The following is a 20,751-nucleotide window of genomic DNA, read 5'->3' as shown; positions in this document are numbered from 1 at the left end:
ATTTGTAACTTATATTTTGGTCTTCCAGGTATCTAGTTGCTTTTCAACCCTGTCAGACCCTAACAAATATTTTATGAATGCTACATCCCTTCTTATCCAGTGATAAAATTTAAATCTGTAACCTGCCTACACTAATAACTTCTTTAAAAAAATCAACATCAAAACTGAAGTTGTTACATGAAGAATAGAGAAATACAGTTATATTAAGTAATTTCTATTTCAGAAGGTAAGTGTGCAGTCATAACTTCAGTAGACATAAAGATCAGATATTATAATCATTGTGAATCCATGGCCACTAATGCAGACTGCTGAAAGTATAGTGTATACTTCCAAGGCATACCTTGGAAATATTGTGGGTTCAGTTCCAGAGTGCTGCATGCAATAAAGTGAGTAACACAACAAAGCAAGTCAAATGAATTTTTTGATTTCCTAGGGCATATAAAATTTATGTTTACACTATATTAAATGTGCAACATTATTATGTCTAAAAAAGCAATGTACATACCTCAGTTTAAAAACACTTTATTGCTAAAAAATGCTGACCATACTGTCAGCTTTCAGCAAGTCATAATCTTTTCCTGGTGGAGGGTCTTGCCTGGATATTGATGGCTGCTTACTGATCAGGGTGATGGTTACTAAAAGTTAGGGTGGCTGTGCCAGTTTCTTAAAATAAGGCATCAATGAACTTTGCTCCATCAGTTGACTCTTTCTTTCATGAAGGTATAGTTTCTCTGTAGCACGTGATACTGCTTGATGACATTTTACTCATACTAAAACTTCTTTCAAAATTGGAGTCAATCCTCTCAAACTCTGCCACTGCTTTATCAACTACGTTTATGTAATAGTCTAAATCCTTTGTTGTCATTTCAACAGTCTCCACAGCATCTTCACTAGGAGTAGATTCTCTTTCAAGAAACCACTTTCTTTGTTCATCCTTAAGAAGCAACTCCTCATCCATTAGAGTTTTATCATAAGATTGCAGCAATCCAGCCACATCTTCAGGCTTCACTTTCTAATTCTATCTAGTTTTCTTGCTATTTCCACCTCGTCTGCAGTTGTTTTCTCCACTGAAATCTTAAACCCCTCAAAGTCATCCAGGAGTGTTGGAATCAGTGTCTTCCAAACTCCTGCAAATACTGAGATTTTGACCTCTTCCCATGGATCACAGATGTTCTTAATGGTATCTAGAATAGTGAATTCTTTCCAGAAGGTTTTCAGTTTACTTTTCTCAGATGCATCAGAGGAATCCCTCTCTATGGCAGCAATAGCTTTATGAAAAGTTTTTTTTTTTTTCTTCTCACTGATTCAAGTTTTTATTTAAAGTTTAGTTAACATATGGTAAAATTGGTTTCAGGTGTAGAATTTAGTGATTCATCACTTACATATAACACCAAGTGCTCATCACGACAAGTACCCTCCTTAATGCCCACCACCCATTTAGCCCATCCCCTGCCCACCTCTCTCCATCAACCCTATTTGTTCTCTATAGTTAAGAGTCTCTTATGGTTTGTTTCCCTGTCTCTTTTTCCCCTTCCCTATGTTCATCCACTTTGTTTCTTAAATTCCACATATGAGTGAAATCATATGGTATTTGTCTTTCTGTGATTTATTTTGCTCTAACTCCATCCATGCCATTGCAATAGCACAATTTCATTCTTTTTGATGGCTTGAGTAATACTCTATTGTATATATATACCACATCTTCTTTATCCACTCATCAATTGAAGCACTCTTTCCGTAGTTTGGTTGTTTGTTGTTGGTGCTGCTATAAACACCGGGGTGCATGTGCTGCATTGAATCAGTAGTTTTGTATCCTTTGGGTAAATACCTCATAGTGCAATTGCTAGGTCATAGAGTAGTACACTTTTTAACTTTTTGAGGAATGTCCATACTGTTTTCTAGAGTAGCTATACCAGTTGCATTCCTACCAACAGTGTAATAGCATTCCCCTTTTTCCACACCGTCACCAATATCTGTTGTTTCCTGTGTTGTTAATTTTAGCCATTCTGACAGGTGTGAGGTGGTATATCATTGTGGTTTTGATTTGTATTTCCCTGATGATGAGTCATGTTGAGCATCTTTTCATGTGTCTGTTGGCCATCTGGATGTCTTCTTTGGAAAAATGTCTATTCGTGTCTTCTGCCCATTTCTTAACTGGATTATTTATTTTGGGAGTGGTGAGTTTGAGAAGTTCTTTATAGTTTATGGATACTAACCCTTTATAAGATACATCACTTGCAAATATCATCTCCCATTCCAAAGATTGTCTTTTAGTTTTGTTGATTGTTTGCTGTACAGAAGCTTTTTATCCTGATCAAGTCCCAGGGTTCATTTTTGCTTTTGTTTCCCTTGCCTCTAATGACATGTCTAGAAAGAAGTTGCTATGGCCAATATCAAAGAGGTTGTTGCCTGTGTTCTCCTCTAGGATTTTGATGGTTTTCTGTTTCACATTTAGGTCTTGAATCCATTTGGAATTTTGTGTGTGTGTGTGTATGGTGTAAGAAAGTGGTCCAGTTTCATTCTTCTGCATGTTGCTGTCTAGTTTTCCCAACAGCATTTGTCTTGAAGGTCAAAATTACTCCTTTATCTGTGGGCTACAGAATGGATGTTGTGTTAGCAGACATGAAAATAACATTAATCTTGTTGTACATCTCCATCAGAGCTCTAGTTGCATTGTCAATAAGCAGCAGTATTTTATAAGAAAGCTTTTTGTCTGAACAGTAAAGTTTCAACAGTGGGCTTTAAAAAAATTCAATAAACCATTTTTGTAAACAGATGTGCCATCATCCAGGCCTTGTTTTATTTCTAGAGCACAGGCAGAGTAGATTTAGCATAATTCTTAAAGGACTTAGGGTTTTTGGAATGGTAAATTAGCATATTGGCTTCAACTTAAAGCGGCTACAGCTGCATTAGCCCCCTACTAACAAGAGAGCCAGCCTGTCCTTTGAAACTTTGAAGCCAGGTATTGACTTCTCCTCTCTAGCTATGAAAGTCCTAGATGGCATTTTCTTCTAATACAAGACTGTTTAGTCTATATGGAAGATCTGTTGTTTAGTGTGGCCACCATGATTAATTATCCTAGCTCTGTCTTCTGGATAATTTGCTGCAGCTTGTACATCAGTACTTGCTGCTTCATCTTGAACACTTGTGTTATGGAGGTGGCTTTTTTTCCCCCTAAACCTCATGAACCAATCTGCTCTAGGTTCAGACTATTCTTTTGCAGCTTCCTTTCCTCTCAGTCTTCATGGATTAAAGAGGGTGAGGACCTTGTTCTGGCTAAGGCTTTGGTTGAAGGGAATGTTATAACTGGTTTGATTTTCTGTCTAAGCCATTCTAAAACTTTCTCTATGTAAGAAATAAGGCTGTTTTGTTTTCTTATCATTGGTGTGTTCACTGGAGCAACACTTTTAATTTCCTTCAAGAAAAAAGGAAAAAAAAATTTTTTTTCATTCACAGCTTGAATAACTGGTACAAGAGGCCTAGCTGTTGGCCCATATCAGCTTTTGACATGCCTTCACTAAGCTTAACCATTTCTAGATTTGATTTAAAGTAAGAGACACGTGACCCTTTCTTTCACTTGAACACTTAGAGGTCCTTGTGGGGTTATTAATTTCAATATTGTTGTGTCTCAGGGAATAGGGAGGCCTAAGGAGAGAAAGAGATGGGGAATGAAGCAGTCAGAGCACACATAGCATTTATTGATGAAGTTCGCCATCTTTAGGTAGAGTTCATGGTGCCCCGTAAAATTACACTAGTAACATCAAAGATCACTGATCACAGATCATTATAACAAATACAACAATAATGAAGATGTTTGAAATAGTGCAAGAATTACCAAAATGTGACACAGAGATGTGAAGTAAGCAAGTGCTGTTGGAAGAATGGTACCAACAGACTTATTGACACAGGGTTGCCACAAACTCCATTTGTGAAGAACACAGTATCTACAAAATGCAATAAAATAGGTATGCCTGTATTGGTGACTCAAATTCAAGTGACATTTCCTTTGGTGATGTAATTTCCTGAAACAGTGAACCAACTGTTTACAAAGTTCTGACAAATCAAACTATTATCTTTCTTCAGTATATGTGGTAGTTGCATTCTTGAAAAATTAATAAATCCATGCAAGGTATTTTATAAATAGAGATTCATATTATCCTAAAGAGATTTTCTATCAGTGCAGATATCAGGCAGGGCATTTGAAAGTTGTCTCACGGGACATTCCTTTGTTAGCAGGACTCTATAATGGGCTGTAGAATGTCTGATATCTCTGCCCCACCCACTCATCCGTCCATCCACCTACTAATTGTCAGTAGACCCTCCCCCAATCATTGTGAAAATCAATACCAATACTTACTTCTGAAATGCTTCCTAGAAGTCTTCCTTCCTTTTCTTAGGCTCATTCCCCAAGAGGAGTTTTGACTTTGAGTCATATAATCTTTTAGCAGTAATAGAGAGCTACTACATATAGTTCTTTGAGTAAGAATAAGAAGCACACTTAAACAGTCAATCAGAAAAAAATAGATGAGTATGGTCATTCAGAAACATTATTTCAGTAACAGTATTATTTTGGTTGATTTACTAAATGTTAATGCTTGGTATTACATTGTATCTATCTGATAACAGGGACAGCATATGCTTTCATTCTGTGTAAGAGCAAGAGTGTTACAGATTTTGAGCAATATTAAAATTTTTTGTAATTATGGCAAGTGAAAGGTAAATTATCTAGATTAAGGAAAGTGGGACTGGTAGGAAGTACAGGATTGTTGGGTTTTCTTATTGTTGCTTCTGCTCTTGTTGTTTATTTGGTAGCAGTTTCTTGGTTCTGGCATTCCTGAAATCAGGTTTCTATATATAAAATTAATGAGGCAATTGTGTATCTTTCGTCCACGCTACTTTTTTTTCCGACTTTTTGTGTCAGTTTTTGCCAAAGTAACTAAATAGGATTCACCCTCTGTCTCTGTCCTTTGACTTGAAGATGCTTTTTCATGCTATTATTTAGAATTTTGTGGTTGTGTCTTTGTTCTTGGTATTTTTAAATATTAAACCTTGTATATACTGTGTAAAAGATATGGTTTTTGATTGACTACATGTCTCTAGCCTTTCTCAGAGTTGTAATCCATTGCTTCTGTTATTCTAATTACGACCTACAAAACCATCTTCATTGCCATTGCTGTGTACGATTGTGAGGGGAGAAGGTAAAGGTTCAAAAGTATTTGAAAAACTGGGTAGAAAATTTTTACTTAGTTACCTCTAATTTGGATACCACAGTTAGAAGATTTACCAGTTTCACTTCTTGTCCAGCCAGTGTTCAACCTGATAGGCAGAACAACAGCAAAAAATAAATAAATAAATAAATAAATAAATAAATAAATAAATAAATTTAAAAAAAAATCAAATTTAGCGTTCTTTGTGATTTTTAAATTTGATCTAAACTAAAACAGCCTCACACATTTATTTTTTTATCATAAATGTCTCTGTTGCCATACATGGAAAACACCAGCGTGACAAACAAAAGAAATTAAATATTATGGTTGAATTGTGATCGAATAGGACTCTTCTAATCCAGAAAACCCATGGGAAATTTTCAAATGGCTAAAATTGATATTTTTAATTGTGGTAAAATATATGTAACATAAAATTTACCATTTTAACCATTTTCAAGTTTACTGTTCTGTGGCATTAAGTACATTCACATTGTTGTGCATATCACCACCGTCCATCTCCTGAACTTTTTCATCTTCCAAAACTGAAACTTTGTACCCATTAAACACAAACTCCCTGTTCCCCTGTTCACTAAACATCTGGCAAACTGAATTTGGCTATCTCTTACATAAAGAATCATACAGCATTTGTTCTTGGCATAATGTCTTCCGGGTATATCCATATTGTAGCATGTGTTAGAATTTCCTTTTTTAAGGCTGAGTAATAGCTCATTGTGTGTATATACCATATTTTGCTTATCCATTCATCTGTCGATGAACATTTGTGTTGCTTCCACCTTTTGGCTATTGTGAATAATACTCGTATTATTCGATATATCTGTGTACAAATATCTGTTCAAGTCTCTGCTTTTACATTTTTTGTATGTACCCAGAGGTGGAATTGATGGATCATATGATCATTGTGTTTACTTCTTTTGAAGAGTCTCCATAATGTTTCCACAGAGGCTGTACCACTTTACATTTCCACTGGCAGTATACAAGGATTCCAGTTTCTCCATATCCTTGCCAATACTAATTACTTTGTTTTGGTTTGTTTTGATAGTAGCCATCCCAGTGGGTGGCTAAGTGGTACCTCATGGTTTTGATTTGCATATCCCTAATAGAACTTGGTTTCTTTGACATCCAGAAATGAACCCCAACCAACTGTAAAGTTATAATAAATGGTTTTGATGAGAATAAGATAAATCTAAGAATAGCAGAATGAAAAGCTTCTTATTAGCCTCTCTTTCATTAGTAACAATGGGTTTCACTCTACAGGATCACTTTTAAAGTTTTTCCTTTTTCTTTTAAATATCATTGAATTTAAACTCAATTTGGTAGAAAAGTTATTGTTAAAAATATTTAAAAACTAAACTTAGAACCTCAAAACTACATAATTTATTGTATCCAGTAAATCATTAATTTCAGTAATTATTAGATAATTAGCACATACTATCTTTAAGGATCTTGTAGTCTGGGGACACCTGGGTGGCTCAGTTAATTAAGCATCTGACTTTTGATTTTGGCTCGGGTCATGATCTCACTGGTTCCTGAGTTTAAGCCCCACATCGGGCTCCATGCTGACAGTGCAGAGCCTGCTTGGGATTCTCTCTCCCCCTCCCCTGCTTGCACAATCTTTCTCTCAAAATAAATAAATAAACTTAAAAAAAAAATCTTATAGTCTGGAGGGGGAGCTGGATATACAGACAAGTAATTACTAATCTGTGTAATAAAATCTATAATGAGAGTATATAAAAGGTTTGTTGGGCATAATAACAAATGCCTTCCTTTGTTTCTGGGGAAAAAGAAGTGTCAGGGAAAGCTCCATTGAGAAGGAACCTCTTAAGCTGAAACTTGAAGGATGAAGAGGCTTTTGCTGGAGGTAAATGTTGGCACAGAAAAATCAAGTTTGGGAAGTAATATAATCTATCAGACATGAGCTTCCTGTAATAAAGCATTGACAGATGATTTAAGAATTTTGGAGTCAAAGGTCACTCTAAATTTTATATCCTGTAGTTAGTCAGTCCTAACCTACCCCTGCATTTAAGCCAACTTCCTGGAAGCCCAGACTGGTTTGATAGATGGAGAACAACCTTAAGTCCTAAAATGAAAATTATGTAAGAGGAAACAAAAATGTTTAATTATTGTGTTTGTTTACATCACAAGTATTTTAAGTTATTCTCTATCACCTTCCTTTGTTAACAGTGTAAAATTATCTTGCCCTTACAGTACCTTCATATAGGTATATTTTATTTAAAGTCTATGTCCAGGAAATAATAATTCACAATTAAGTTTATAGATTTGGTAAAATACACTAAATCATTCTTCCCCAGAATCATCATATTTTTACTAGGCCATTTTCATGTGCCTGTGTACATTGGAGCATACAGCCAACAAAAATTACTTTCTGTCATATAAAGCATATGATTAAAGCTTTTGTTTATTTATTTTAATAACAGTGGTATTGCAGTGTTGACTCTGCAGCTTTTTGGGTTTTTTTGAGTTTGGATGGGTTTTTTGGTGTATGGTTTGTCTTGAAGCTTTTTCTTTATATTTTAGAGGGAATAGATCACATATAAGAATAAGAAGCACAGATTTACTTTGATCACTGTGAACTCTAAAGATGATATTTTCTTAGTTATTGTAAAGAAGCATAACAGTTTTAATTATAGGACTACAGTTTTAGCCATTGTTAGCGTTTTATTTGTAATATTTGTAATTTTCCTAAAATCTTTGAGATTTTAAGATTACGGAGAGGCTGGTATATTTGGTATGAAAATGTAAAACGTAGTGATTCATTTCCAAGTACTGCTGTGTGCCAGAGACCAACTTCTAAAAATTATAAAGCTATTTAGTGGTTTGGTTTCCCTAGATCTCATCAATTTTTGGTTACAAAAGGAATCTCTTTTAAAACCATTCCTATGTGTTGTCAGTTTGTTCCCAAGATGCTGTCATGAGATTTTTTCTACCTTACCTGCTTTTTCTTTTTAAATACCTATGAATTTAACGTATGCTCACAAATCCAGACTGAAAAGAGGTTTTGAATTTCATACTTTTATAGAATATGAGAGTTTTTTATTTTTAAATTATTTACAGTTGTGTGTTTCCAAAGCTTGTATCCTACTTTTTAGCAGGAATTAAAATAAAATTAGGGTGGCTAGAATAGTATTAATCTATCTAAATTCCTTTCCCTAGGGCAAGGTGAATCAGAGGAAAAAGGAGCAGGCTAGCATCAAGGGGTTGAAGGTGTGAATGGGTAGTTTGAGATGACAGCAGAAAATGTGATGTGTGCCAACCTTGGCATGTAGCCTTGACCAAGTGATTAGGAAGTTCAGACTGTATTTCTTTCTTAGTGCCATGACTTGCTATTAATGCTTGCTAGAAAAGTGTGAAACTGTACTTGAACTTCACACTAACAGTATAGTTATACACTTAATTTTGGTCACATGTTTGTTTTGGCTCCTGTTAAAGAGTAGAGGTGTTATTGAAACATAAAGATTCTCTTGTGTTGTTTTTAAAATCTGCAATATTGAGATGGAGAACTGATTACAAAAGCAAGACTTTAGATAAGTGGTTTTAAGCTTCTTTACATCATGAGAAACCGATGAAACCTATGCTCACTCTCATTGGAAAAATACACATGTTAAGTGAATCAGCATACAGTTTCAGAGATTCACAGACCTGAAGTCCATTTATGGATCCTGCCCTAAGTCATTTCTTTATTTTTAGACAGTGTTATTCTTTTTTTTAGTTGTGGCTGGCTTAATTTGTTGCAGAGAAGGCGATGCTAATGAACTGAAGTTAGAGGTTTGATTTCGATAAGGGACAGCTAGGTGTACTTATACTGCAGTCACAAATATAAAATTTAACCGTTTTTGTGGAAAAAATAACATCCACACATATATACATGCCATTGATTATAAAATGATTGAATGAGATCATGTGAATTAATTACAACTGAAAAAAACTCAAAATACGTAGGTGGATTTTGTAGCATCTTTGGGAATTAAGGAAAAACTCCTCAATCTCCTTTTGGAATTATCTAATGTTAAATTACTATGTTTTGGAATATACTGATTTTGCACTTAAAATTCAGTTTAAAATTGGTTTTATTTTTGGAACATTTCAATATATCCCCTTGAAATAATTGTAGGAATCTAAGGAGTTTCAAACTTTAGTATGTGATTACTGGTACAGTCAGTAGAGATGAATGGAGAAGGATGTTTGCATCCTGGGAAGTCATGAATGAGATGTTGCAAGAGTAACATATATAAATAACATACATATTTTAGGGGAGTCTTTGTTTTGCACTTTGTTTCTTAACTTTAGATGTACTTAGTAATAAATTCCAGTCTTGGTGGAATTTAGTGAAAAATAAAATTCTGTATCAGTGGTTCTTAGTCTCAATTGTCTTGACATCTTCCTAAAGATTTATATATTCTTTCAGACCCACAAATGTACTTTGTTTTTTCTTTAATTTATTCCAGAAGCTTACATACGTGGTATGTAATTTACTGTTATTTTTACATGGTTTCAAAGTGGATGTGGAATAAATATGCTTCATGTAGTCTAATGTTTCAGTTACCAGTGTGTCCCTCTTATATAACTTTATGAACTTTATTGGCAAACTTCCTGTGAACCCCCTTTGAGAAATACAGGCATGGACTATAGCAGTAGCATGCAAACTCTTTATTCATTTATTTGTTGAGTTAGGGCATATTATGATTTGCTTGAGTAATTAACAAATCACTTAATCCTACATGGATTAGCATAGTACTTAACCTCAATACATATTTGTTGAATGAATAAATAGCACATATCTTTAAGGTGATTGCAGTATTCTAGATAGAGCAGTAAGTTCCAACTCTGATTATGAGGCCTGCCTTTCCCCCCCTCCATAAGTTATTATAGGGAAGAATTGTGAAATGTTTAAAGGAAAATTTAGGAAGAAGATAAATATGCATGCCATATTTTATCCTTGAAGAAACTGATTTTGAAATCAGACACATAATGGCACATTCACATCCACAAAATGTGGTCATCACTATAAATAGCATAAGCAAATAAAATGAAACTTCATGGTTTTTTTATGGAGCATACAAATGCATTTAATTTTCACAGTCTTGTAGTAGCTGTTTCTAAGATCACAGAATAAAAATTTTTAAACCAAGAATGACAGCAGTTGAAATCTATACATAGCACTGTTAATATTCTGATGTGCTAAACAAAATATACCTCTAGGTAATATGGGAATTTCCACTATCTGTGTATGTATGTACTTAATGGAAATTTTACAAGGATGCCAAGCATCAAATGGCAGCCACATTACTTACTTAGTAGATTACTAAATTAGAGTCCTTAATGGCTACAAGTAGATCATTGTAATTACAAATACCAGCTTTAGTTAACTTTTTCATAACTTAGTAGCAATAGTAGAGCCACAAACAAAGGTCTTGCTTTTGTTGGTTGCTTTCATCCTGTCATAGGATCGCCAAGATCTGCCATAAGAGCATTGAAGACTCACTTGCCACCTAGGAAAATAGTAAAATACTGTGGGAATGAAGTATCAGCATTCTTGTCCCAGTGAAAACTTTTACATTGGAGATCATTGATAAATGTACCTTGAGAAATGGTTTCCTAAATTTGAGGCCAGAATTACATCTCCACATTTCAGGGATTCAATTGATAATATGACCACCACAAAGAGATGATTATGTGGAGTGAATCTGGGCAGGACCGTACCCAGTGCACTGTGAGTCTCGTGGGATCAAAGTTCTTTGAAACCAAGTTGATCTGGGTGTGGAAGAAGTAAAATATAAACCTCTGTCATCAGATGTAGTAGGTGCTGATTAGGCTATAGGTACACAGAATTTCCACATCACTGAGTAGGATTCCATCTTAAGAGAAAGGCAAGGAACCCCTAGGAATGAAAGGGAAGGAAAGAAATACTGTCCTCAAATGCTTCTGTAGATCTTCTACATGATTTTCCCCCCTTACAGTAGCATTTCTAACAGTATGGATTATTTTTCATTACCAGAGGTATTACCTAAGTGTTTATTTGAAGATAATATGTTAGTTTACCTGGGAAAGAAAAATATATATGCCTTAACTCTGCTAGTAATTAGATTGAGCCTATATGCAGTTCAAGGCCAGTAATAATATGTGCAATCTGGTCAGTTAAATAAAACCAGCAATAAAGAATCATAACAACTAACCTTCTTAGTCATTATTTTTCTTTTGCTTGGTCTTAGGGTTTTGACCCACCACATCAAAGTGACACAAGGACTATTTACATAGCCAACAGGTTTCCTCAGAATGGCCTTTACACACCTCAGAAATTTATAGATAACCGGATCATTTCATCTAAGGTAAGGATTAACACTTATTAAAACTATAAATATGTTCCATTTTGTTTTGAAAAGTAATTTATTTATTCCAGTATACATTTATATCCTTAAAAATTCAAGGAAATGGTGTTTGGTAAATATATCTTACCCAAAATTGTGAACTGTAAAATAAAAGGAGTTGCCAGTTGCTAATACCAGGTAACTAACATGCCAAAAATTATCCCTAGTTGGAATTAAACTGAGGAACTAAATATTTATACAGTGTGCCAGGTACTATGTTAGGTACATCTCATATCATTTAATTCATACAGCAACTCTGAGATCGCTTTTACAAAGTGTTATACTCATTTTATATTTGTGTCTTTAATTAAAGTGTTGGGAAATAATTTACCCAGGGTTGCACACTAAATGACAAGATTGGAGTTTGAACTCAGTTCTGTGTGACTTTAAAGCCTGACTTCCTCTAATTTTATCACTCTTCTGTAAACAAGAAATTTACATATATAGTACCAAGGTACTGCTTCACTCACGTATTCTTCCTTGTTTCATTTTTTTCTATAACATTTTTAAGATGTCTTTGTTTATTTTGAAACTGAAGATTATAGGTTAATGCTGTCCCAGTAAACTTTTCTCATGATGAAGGAAACGTTTTCTGTGCTACTATGATAACCAGTAGCTGTTTAGGGCTAATTAGGCCTTATAATATGGCTAATGCCACTGAAAAACATAATTTTTAATTAAATCTTAATTTATTTTCGATTAAGTGTCAGGAGCCATATGCAATTACTGGTTACCTATTGGAAAGTGCAGTTAGGATGTGAATCAGACTAAGAGTAAAGTTTTCCTTAGATCATTGCTATTGTTTGATAGACTACTTTAAGAAGCATCTTTGTACTGCTCCTTCTCTGCCTTCCAGAGTAACTAATTGTATCTCTGTCATCCTGATCTCCTCTTTCCCAAGAGTATTGTCTTAGGTCAGTGGTTTCTTTGTTCTGCCCCTTTTCTCATCCTTCACATTATTTACAGATGCAACATACCCATTAGTGAGATCTGTCATTTTGGACAGTGGTTCTAAAGCAGGGGGCAGGAAGGGAAAATGTTAGAATCTAGGGTAATAGAAGAGCTTTAGATTAATGACACAGTTCTTAGTAAATCATGCAAGAAATAAAAGTCCTTGAAAATTTTAAGTTTTTTTTTAACTTTGTGTATAATTTATATATAGTAAAATTTCACCAATTTTAAGTGTGCAATTTGATGAGTTTTGACAAATGTATAGCATCATGGGACCACCACAATGAAGATAAAGAGTATATCCAGAAGTAAAAAGTTAGCAGCCAGTCCCCCTCCTCCTCATCTCTAGCACTAGCAACCACTGATCTGTGTTCTATAACTATAGTTTCACCTTTTCTAGAATATCACATAAATATAGTCATGTAATATGAGTCTTCTCTGTCTGACTTCATTTCATGTAACAGTAATCTTGAGATTGATCTTTGTTGTTGCATATATCAGTAGTTCACTCCTTTTTGTGTAGAGTTTAGCTATCATCCTGGGTTTGGATAGTTTACATTCTGAATTTGGGTCATTTTCCTTGCCTGGTTCTTTCACTACCAGTATTTTCTTCCCCTTAAATTTCCATCTAGTTTTCCAGCCCTGAATTCAAATCTATCATATTTTGTGATAAGGGTATAATTTTTCTCCCTACTGTTTGCTGCCATAGCTGTGAGAGTTTGATAGTGTCTCCAGGTTAAGAAGCCATAGTTTATAATTCATATTCATATTCCTTTCATTTGCACTTTTTAAAAATTAAACTCTCTTCTAGTTTCTATCTATATTTTGGATACTTTCCAGGATCCATTTTAAAATCTAGTTTTTATAATCTCATCTGCTGTAACAGGACCACTTTAGTCCTCTGCCAGTATTGAAAGCTGAGTGTCCTGGAAAATTTGAGAGATTAAATATCTTTATATGATCGTATTCACATGCAGCAGTGTTACGGTTCATGTTTTTGACCACAGTTCTAAAAATACAGATATTTAAATAAACATTGCTTTTTTAAAAGCATATAAGGACTGTCTCTCTCATTATTCCCTTATTTATTCTACTAGTAATTTCTCACATCCCTTCCAAACCAGATTACCTGCTATTCCATAAACCCATGTTGAACTTCCCTACTACTGTGCCTTTGCTGTGATTTCATGTGATTAACCACTTCTTTTTAAATGTAGATTATATTTTTTGCAGAGGTTATAAATTTCATGTTTTTATGGAAATAGAAAATTCATGTTCTTGACCACAGATTCAGGAATGTGGGTATTTATATACAATGTCCATTTTTTTCTTGACCATAAATGAGGCTTTTAAAAAAATTCCCTTTGTACTACCTTTCTGCTCCCTTTTTATTCCCTGAAACTCTTCTGGACTGTATTATTTTCTGTCCCACAAAGTCATGATGAACTTTGCTCTTCTCTGCCTGTGTTCATGCTGTCCTTTTTTCCTGAAATGGTCTCCCTCTCTTTGCCCCCTACTTTCAGCCTGTTGAATGTTGCCCTATTAAAGCCCATGTTGAATATGACCTTCCTCATTAAATTTTTCTCTCACTGATTGCTTTTCATTTTAATTCTTTGTATATTCCTTCATTTACTTTACCTTTCAATATAGCTATTGATATTTATTCTGAATTTCTTCTAATATGAAAGCTTCTTTGTTCCTCTTACAGCACAAGAGTCTCACACATTGTAGGTGCATGATGCATCTTTGTTTAATTTACCATAGTAACTACCTTATTTAAACTTTACGAAAGATGTAGTTTCATAATTATGTTTTGGTTTCTTACTAATATCAGAACTTGAAGAAAAAAGATCAGTTGTATAGTCATATACATAGCTAAAAAAGAAGTTATACTTCTAATTTAATTTTATTGACCATTATTACATAATAATAAAATAACTTTAAAGCATAATTATTATTTTTCTTAAAATATTTTTATATTATTTAACATTTATCCTATAGTTTCTCTTCTACATATGATAGGATAAGCACAGACTATAGACTTGTTCAGTCTATTAATGTATTTTGTATTTTAGAAAACCTGGAAAAAACAATTCCTAATATTTGTAAGCTGGTTGTCATAAGAAATTTTTATTCTGAGTTTTTTTTTTTTTTTTTTCCCAACGTTTATTTATTTTTGGGACAGAGAGAGACAGAGCATGAACGGGGGAGGGGCAGAGAGAGAGGGAGACACAGAATCGGAAACAGGCTCCAGGCTCTGAGCCATCAGCCCAGAGCCTGACGCAGGGCTCGAACTCACGGACCGCGAGATCGTGACCTGGCTGAAGTCAGACGCTTAACCGACTGCGCCACCCAGGCGCCCCTATTCTGAGTTTTTCCATGTATTATTGAACTAGCCAAAGAAAATATCCTGAAACCAGTTACCTTATTGCCAATTTATGTAATTGTTCTTTTCAAGATTTTGGAAGACAAAAATACATTCTGTTATGATTTTAAAAGATTGATGTGAAGTTAGGACATTGCCAACTTGATTCTTAAAAAGTTTTACACATTTGATTTGGTAACTAAGGGACTCCAGTTAAGATCACCTGAGGATGATATGACCCAAAGTTACCATCTCAGAGATACACATTGAGCAGTGACTGGAAAGCATCTACCTCTCTTCTCTCCAGAGCCCTGAACATAGTCCCCAGTCCCAGATTCTGGAGCCACTAGTGCTACCACTACCACAAGAAAATGTGTTTCAGGTATCAGATTAGAACTGAAATTATAATTTGACCTGAAAGAAATGTTGTTAGGTATTGTACTATTTATATATCCTTGGGTCATAGAGACTGTTGTGGACTTTCCTGGGAACTTAACCCTAATTGTTTATGTGGGGAAGGACATTTCAGATCTCAGCTGATTAAGAAGTGAATTTTTGAAGTAAGAAAATTCAGAAATTAGAACCATCTTACATTGACCAGAGAAAATTAAGTAAACTGCCTCTTTAGAAATTTTGAATAGGATCAGTAACCACTAAGGCTTCATTTGCCTGACATCCGAATAGTCATCTGAAAAAAATTCATTTCTACCTAATGTATGTATGTATGTATGTATTTCTGTATTTATTCATCTATTCTTCTAAAGTTTTGATCTCCACCTATGTGCTGAGTAGTAGTGGTAAGTGCTGGAGATTGAGCAGTAAATAAAACAATGTCCCTAGCCTTAGGGATCTTACATTCTACTGAGAAGTATATAGGGTGAAGTAACAGTGCTATAATGTTTGGCATATTATTACCCTTATAGCATTATAGGCTTATATGCTGATTAATAATATAACAGACACATGGCAATTAGTATGAGCCAGTTTCTGTCCTAAGCGCATCATAAATATATTAGCTTATTTAAGCCTTATAACAACCCTGTAAAACAGGGCTATTATTGTCTTCATTTTATAGAGGCACAAAGTAGGGTGCAGAGAGATTAGTCCAAGGTCATTTAGTGACGGTCTTACTTTAAAAATTGACATTGTGACAGATTTTCGTGTCCTTTATGAGATTGTCTTGGTGGTTATACCACCACTTATGTAAAGTGTCTTTTAATCTTTTTCACATTCTTGGTTATTTTTCCATATTTTGTACTTAACAAAGAATAATAAAATAGTTATACCATTTCCTTTGTTTCTGATACTGAGCTAAATAAAATGGAAAATAAATTGTATCTGGAATCAGCATTTTTATCACCTCTTGTTTATTTTTACACTTAGTTTTGTGTAACCAAAGACCAAAATAAATTATTAAATGTTGTTTTAGATTTGCCTTCTCCAGCTTCTAAAAAATCAAGAATTTAATAGCAAAATTGGTAGATTCCAATTTATCTCATCTTTTTAAATTACACTAAAATTGCCAATAAATAGTATAAGAAAAAAAAGAATAGAATAAAAGTTCTGAAACTCTTAAAAACGAGATAGTTTTTATAGCATCAAGAGTTACATAAATTTGTCTAAGGACTTCATAAATCTTATTTTGCTTTCCTTATTATTACATTGATATCGTATATATTATTTTAAATGTTAATTTATCCTTCTCTCTCTGTTTTTTTAGTATACTGTGTGGAATTTTGTTCCAAAAAATTTATTTGAACAATTCAGAAGAGTGGCAAACTTTTATTTTCTTATTATATTTTTGGTTCAGGTAAGCTTTATCACTCAATGGATTAAGTTTATATAATGACTTCTATCTTTAGGGAAAAGTTATATTGCATTCTAAATCATTTGACTATGGGATCAGTTTTTTCCTGCATAGCTTCCCCATTGTAATCAGTAAATGTAGTTATTTAAACCACATGCAGATTTCTAAAAAATAGCTTGTGAATTTTAAGATTAATTTTATATTGTTTCATTACTGATGTGCTATGGTGCTGATAATTGTAATCAAAGCCAATTTTACATTTCACTTGCTCTGCATCAGAACATAAATATTTTGACCTATATAGCACATGTTTTTGGCACATTTCTGCCTACGGAATGATCTTTGTCCAAGTAAATCTTTCTTTGACTTTTCCTTTGTTTTGAATTTAAATTTTACTTTTATTTAAAAATTTTTTCTAATTTTAAGAATCCCCATGAATATAGATTTTTATTATGGGAACCATTTTCTTAAGTCTGTTCATGATAAACTCTTTGATAGTTTCTTAATTTTCACATTGTGCTTTTTTTTTCTCTAATATCAAAGTATCAAGAGAATAGCTTATAAAATTTGAGTATAAGTCAAGATTTAAAAATAGTGACTGCCATTTTCTTTTAAAGGGGTTATCTTCTTCTGATAATACACGAGCAGTATCTTTCAGTGTGGCATTGGGTTTTTGTATAAACTCTGAACTTTACTCTCATAGAACCGGGAATTCCAGTGAAAAAAAAACTTATTAAGTAGTCACTTTAAAGCTTGAAGAAACACTTATATTTTAAAGAAATTGCTTTCTTTCATGAACAGAGAAGAAACTTCTGAGTTTTTATCAATAGAACATCAGCTTGGTTTTCTTGGAAAAGTGAGAAATTTATACTAACCATGTCCACATCACATGCATTTGTGAAATTACTAGCTAAGGTCAGGAATTCAGCTGGTCTGTGGAATAAAACAAATTTAATTGGCCTATCCAGGGTAAAGGAACATTAATAAACCATTGGGTCCATGTTTTAACTAACCAAACATAATTACTGCAAAAATTACTTCCCCAATTTGTTGAAACCTCAGTTGTATGATTTAGATCATAATTACAGCATCGTTTTCTAAGCTGTACCCCTCTGGCTCTGTAGATGTAACAAAATCCCTGTAGAAAAAAAAATCCTTTTCCTAGCCCTATTCCTTATTCTCTTTTCTTAAGTGATGAAATTATTCCGAATTCTAGGGTTAAAATTGCTGACAGACTTTTCAGCATTTACCAGGATGGGCAAAGAAATGTAAAATGAGATTCTGAGCAGCTGTAGGTCTGCTTCTAACAAATACTGAGGAGGAAGACCTTATGTACGCTGTGTTAAAAAGGTGAAGTGACTGAGTTCACTCCAGCAATATTTGTGGATATGCAATAGATTTAGATATTCTACTCACTTCATATAATGGCCAACAAAATGAACTTGGTGAAACTGTGAACTAAACTACATGCATGATTATTTTTTACTCTGGACAATCATATGCACTTTATATAGTGTTCTCAGAATTCCCAATAAATATGAGATTTTAGATGTTAATAGTGTGACGTGTACAATATAAAAATATAATACTCTGTTCTTTTTGTTGTTGTAAATCTAGCTTATGATTGATACACCTACCAGTCCAATTACCAGTGGACTTCCATTATTCTTTGTGATAACAGTAACCGCCATAAAGCAGGTATGAAAATACTTTCTATTGTTTTCTCCCCAGGTCATTTAGAAGTTGCTAAATATTTACACTTCACACTAACATTTATTGTTGTGAAAGTAATTTCCATAAGAAATCAGCAAATTTGTTTGATACTGCATATGGTAAAATTAAACTGAGTTAAGTCACTCTATTATATTTCAGGTACCTAGGGACTCACAGAATATAGTTAAAATATGTTGTTCTCTTGACACTCCTAGGAAGCATCCAAAAACAAGCATTTTAGATCTACAAACTAATTTATGTATGAAGTACATTATTATAATCATCTTTGTAGGTTTGACAATATTTAAAGGAAATATAATTCAAAAGGGGTATATTTATAGGGAGTGGAACACATACTTCTGACATTACCATTTTGAATAAGAATTGTATGGTCTTTTCTTACTTTCTACAACTTTCTCTGGTGATGTTGATTTTTATATAAAGTAATACCATAGGGGAAATAGCTTCAACCAAATCTTGAATTGATATTAAAATGTAGGTATAGAAAAGTAAGATTATTACTAGATACACATGCTGGGTAAGAAATAAAAGAAATTCATAGAAATGTCATGTCTGTATAGCTATCATTTCTCAAAAAATCTTGCCAGGGGCCCAGTTAAATAGATAATTCCTTCTACCTGAAAGAGAGTTAATTGAATTTTCTTGTGTAAATATGATAAATTTCCACTTTATAAGATTTAGGGATAAGATTCAAATTGACATGGAAATAAAATTGACAAATGTTCTGTAATTCTGAGATGTAGTATATTATTTATTACAGAGAAGGATAAGAGGAAACTATAGTAGTTACATTATATATCTAGGGTGTCAGAATATCATGGTGCTACTTTCACTATGTGTGAGTTCCTTTCACTGTTCTATTGGAGGCTAGAATTTGTGCAACTCATTAAGCATCCAAATCACTTCATACAGTTACATATTTACTTGGTTTTGCAGATGCCATTTATTTCATCAAAGTAACATGTATTTGTCCCTAGGACATCTTTTCTATATATATTTTCCTTTTAGGTGATTTCTTTTGGTCTAGTGGTTTATAGTACCATTTATATGTTGATGGTTCTCAAATTGATACGTATCCTGAAACTATTCCCTGAAGTCCAGCTACACATATACAAATGCTCATGCAACATTTCCACTTGGATATCTTAGGCTTTTCATGACCACCATGTCACTCTCTCATTTTCTGGTCTGGTCTTTTTTCTTCATATCATTTGTTGCTACCTGTTGTTCTGTTGAATAAATATTTATTACTTTATCTGTTGGCCCTCATTTGAATGTTTAGCTCTGTGAGTGCATAGACTTTGTTTTATATACCAGATTATTTCCAAAGACCAGAACAAAGTCATGTACATATTAGACCTTCAAAAAGCGTTTGTTTGATAGATGAATAAATGAATGAATAAACCTATTGAATTTTTTTAATGTTTATTTTGAGAGAGAGAGAGAGAGAGCACGCATGTGTACACACACAAGCTGGTGGAGGGACAGTGAGAATCCTAAGCAGGCTCCATGCTAACAGCATGGAGCCTGACACGAGGCTCAATCTCTTGAGCCAAAATCAAGAGTCAGATGCCTAACAGACTGAGCCATCCAGACTCCCCCCCACTCATTGAACATTTTTTAAAGCAGTGTAAAATGTTGTGATACTTATTGCCCTGATTTTCCAAGATATGTGACCAAATAGAGACTGGGTTTAATTGAAATGTGATACCACTAACTGAGTTGAGAATGCTGGTGAATTTATATCTGCAAATTAAGAGAGTTTACTATAATAATAACAATTGACAACCAGCCTTCTTCCAAAAATGAGTTAACTAAAAACACATGAAATCTAAAGATCGAAAGTAGGAAGACTACCTCAAACCTGTGTGAGTATGGTTATTGCAGTTAAGTTCTTGACACATCTTGACAACTAAGGCAAAAGAAGAAATATGAAAGGTCATAATTTTCAAAGAGAAAATTTGATCTGTAAAGATTTTCTCCGTTTTTCAGAAACGATTTCAGAACTCAAGAGTTTTTTCTGTTCCTAAGTTTTGTTCATTTAAGAAACACACTCATACCAGAGTGTATCGTTCAGGTTTATATATCCATCACTATAGATTAGTAGAACAAATTTTGGAAAAATTATAAAAGTGAAAGCTACTATGTTCTTACCTTCCTTACTTCTCCCCCTTTTAGTCTGCGTTTGTACTTTTATCAAAATAGGAAAAGCTTTATCAGTTATTTACACTTTAATATGAATTAAATTGTTACTTTGTTTTTTTAACTTCTTCCAAACATATT

The 20,751-nt window shown here is 33.7% G+C and overlaps 1 protein-coding gene across 10 annotated transcripts in view; it reads left to right on the top strand.

Annotated features, from left to right (window-relative positions):
* Positions 1-20,751, top strand: part of ATP11B (ATPase phospholipid transporting 11B (putative)) — a 127,436-nt gene that overhangs the window by 17,875 nt on the left and 88,810 nt on the right. For all 10 annotated transcript variants that reach the window (XM_045502854.1, XM_045502862.1, XM_045502853.1 and 7 more), the window contains exons 2-4: positions 11,456-11,572; positions 16,648-16,737; positions 18,352-18,432. In XM_045502854.1, the coding sequence (XP_045358810.1) occupies positions 11,456-11,572; positions 16,648-16,737; positions 18,352-18,432 (288 nt within the window). The remainder of the gene's footprint in view (positions 1-11,455; positions 11,573-16,647; positions 16,738-18,351; positions 18,433-20,751) is intronic.

This window comes from Leopardus geoffroyi, chromosome C2, assembly GCF_018350155.1.
Source record: "Leopardus geoffroyi isolate Oge1 chromosome C2, O.geoffroyi_Oge1_pat1.0, whole genome shotgun sequence".
NCBI classification, from domain to species: domain Eukaryota; kingdom Metazoa; phylum Chordata; class Mammalia; order Carnivora; family Felidae; genus Leopardus; species Leopardus geoffroyi.
The sequence above is the reverse complement of the archived record's forward strand: the minus strand, read 5'-3'. Positions and strand labels throughout refer to the sequence as shown.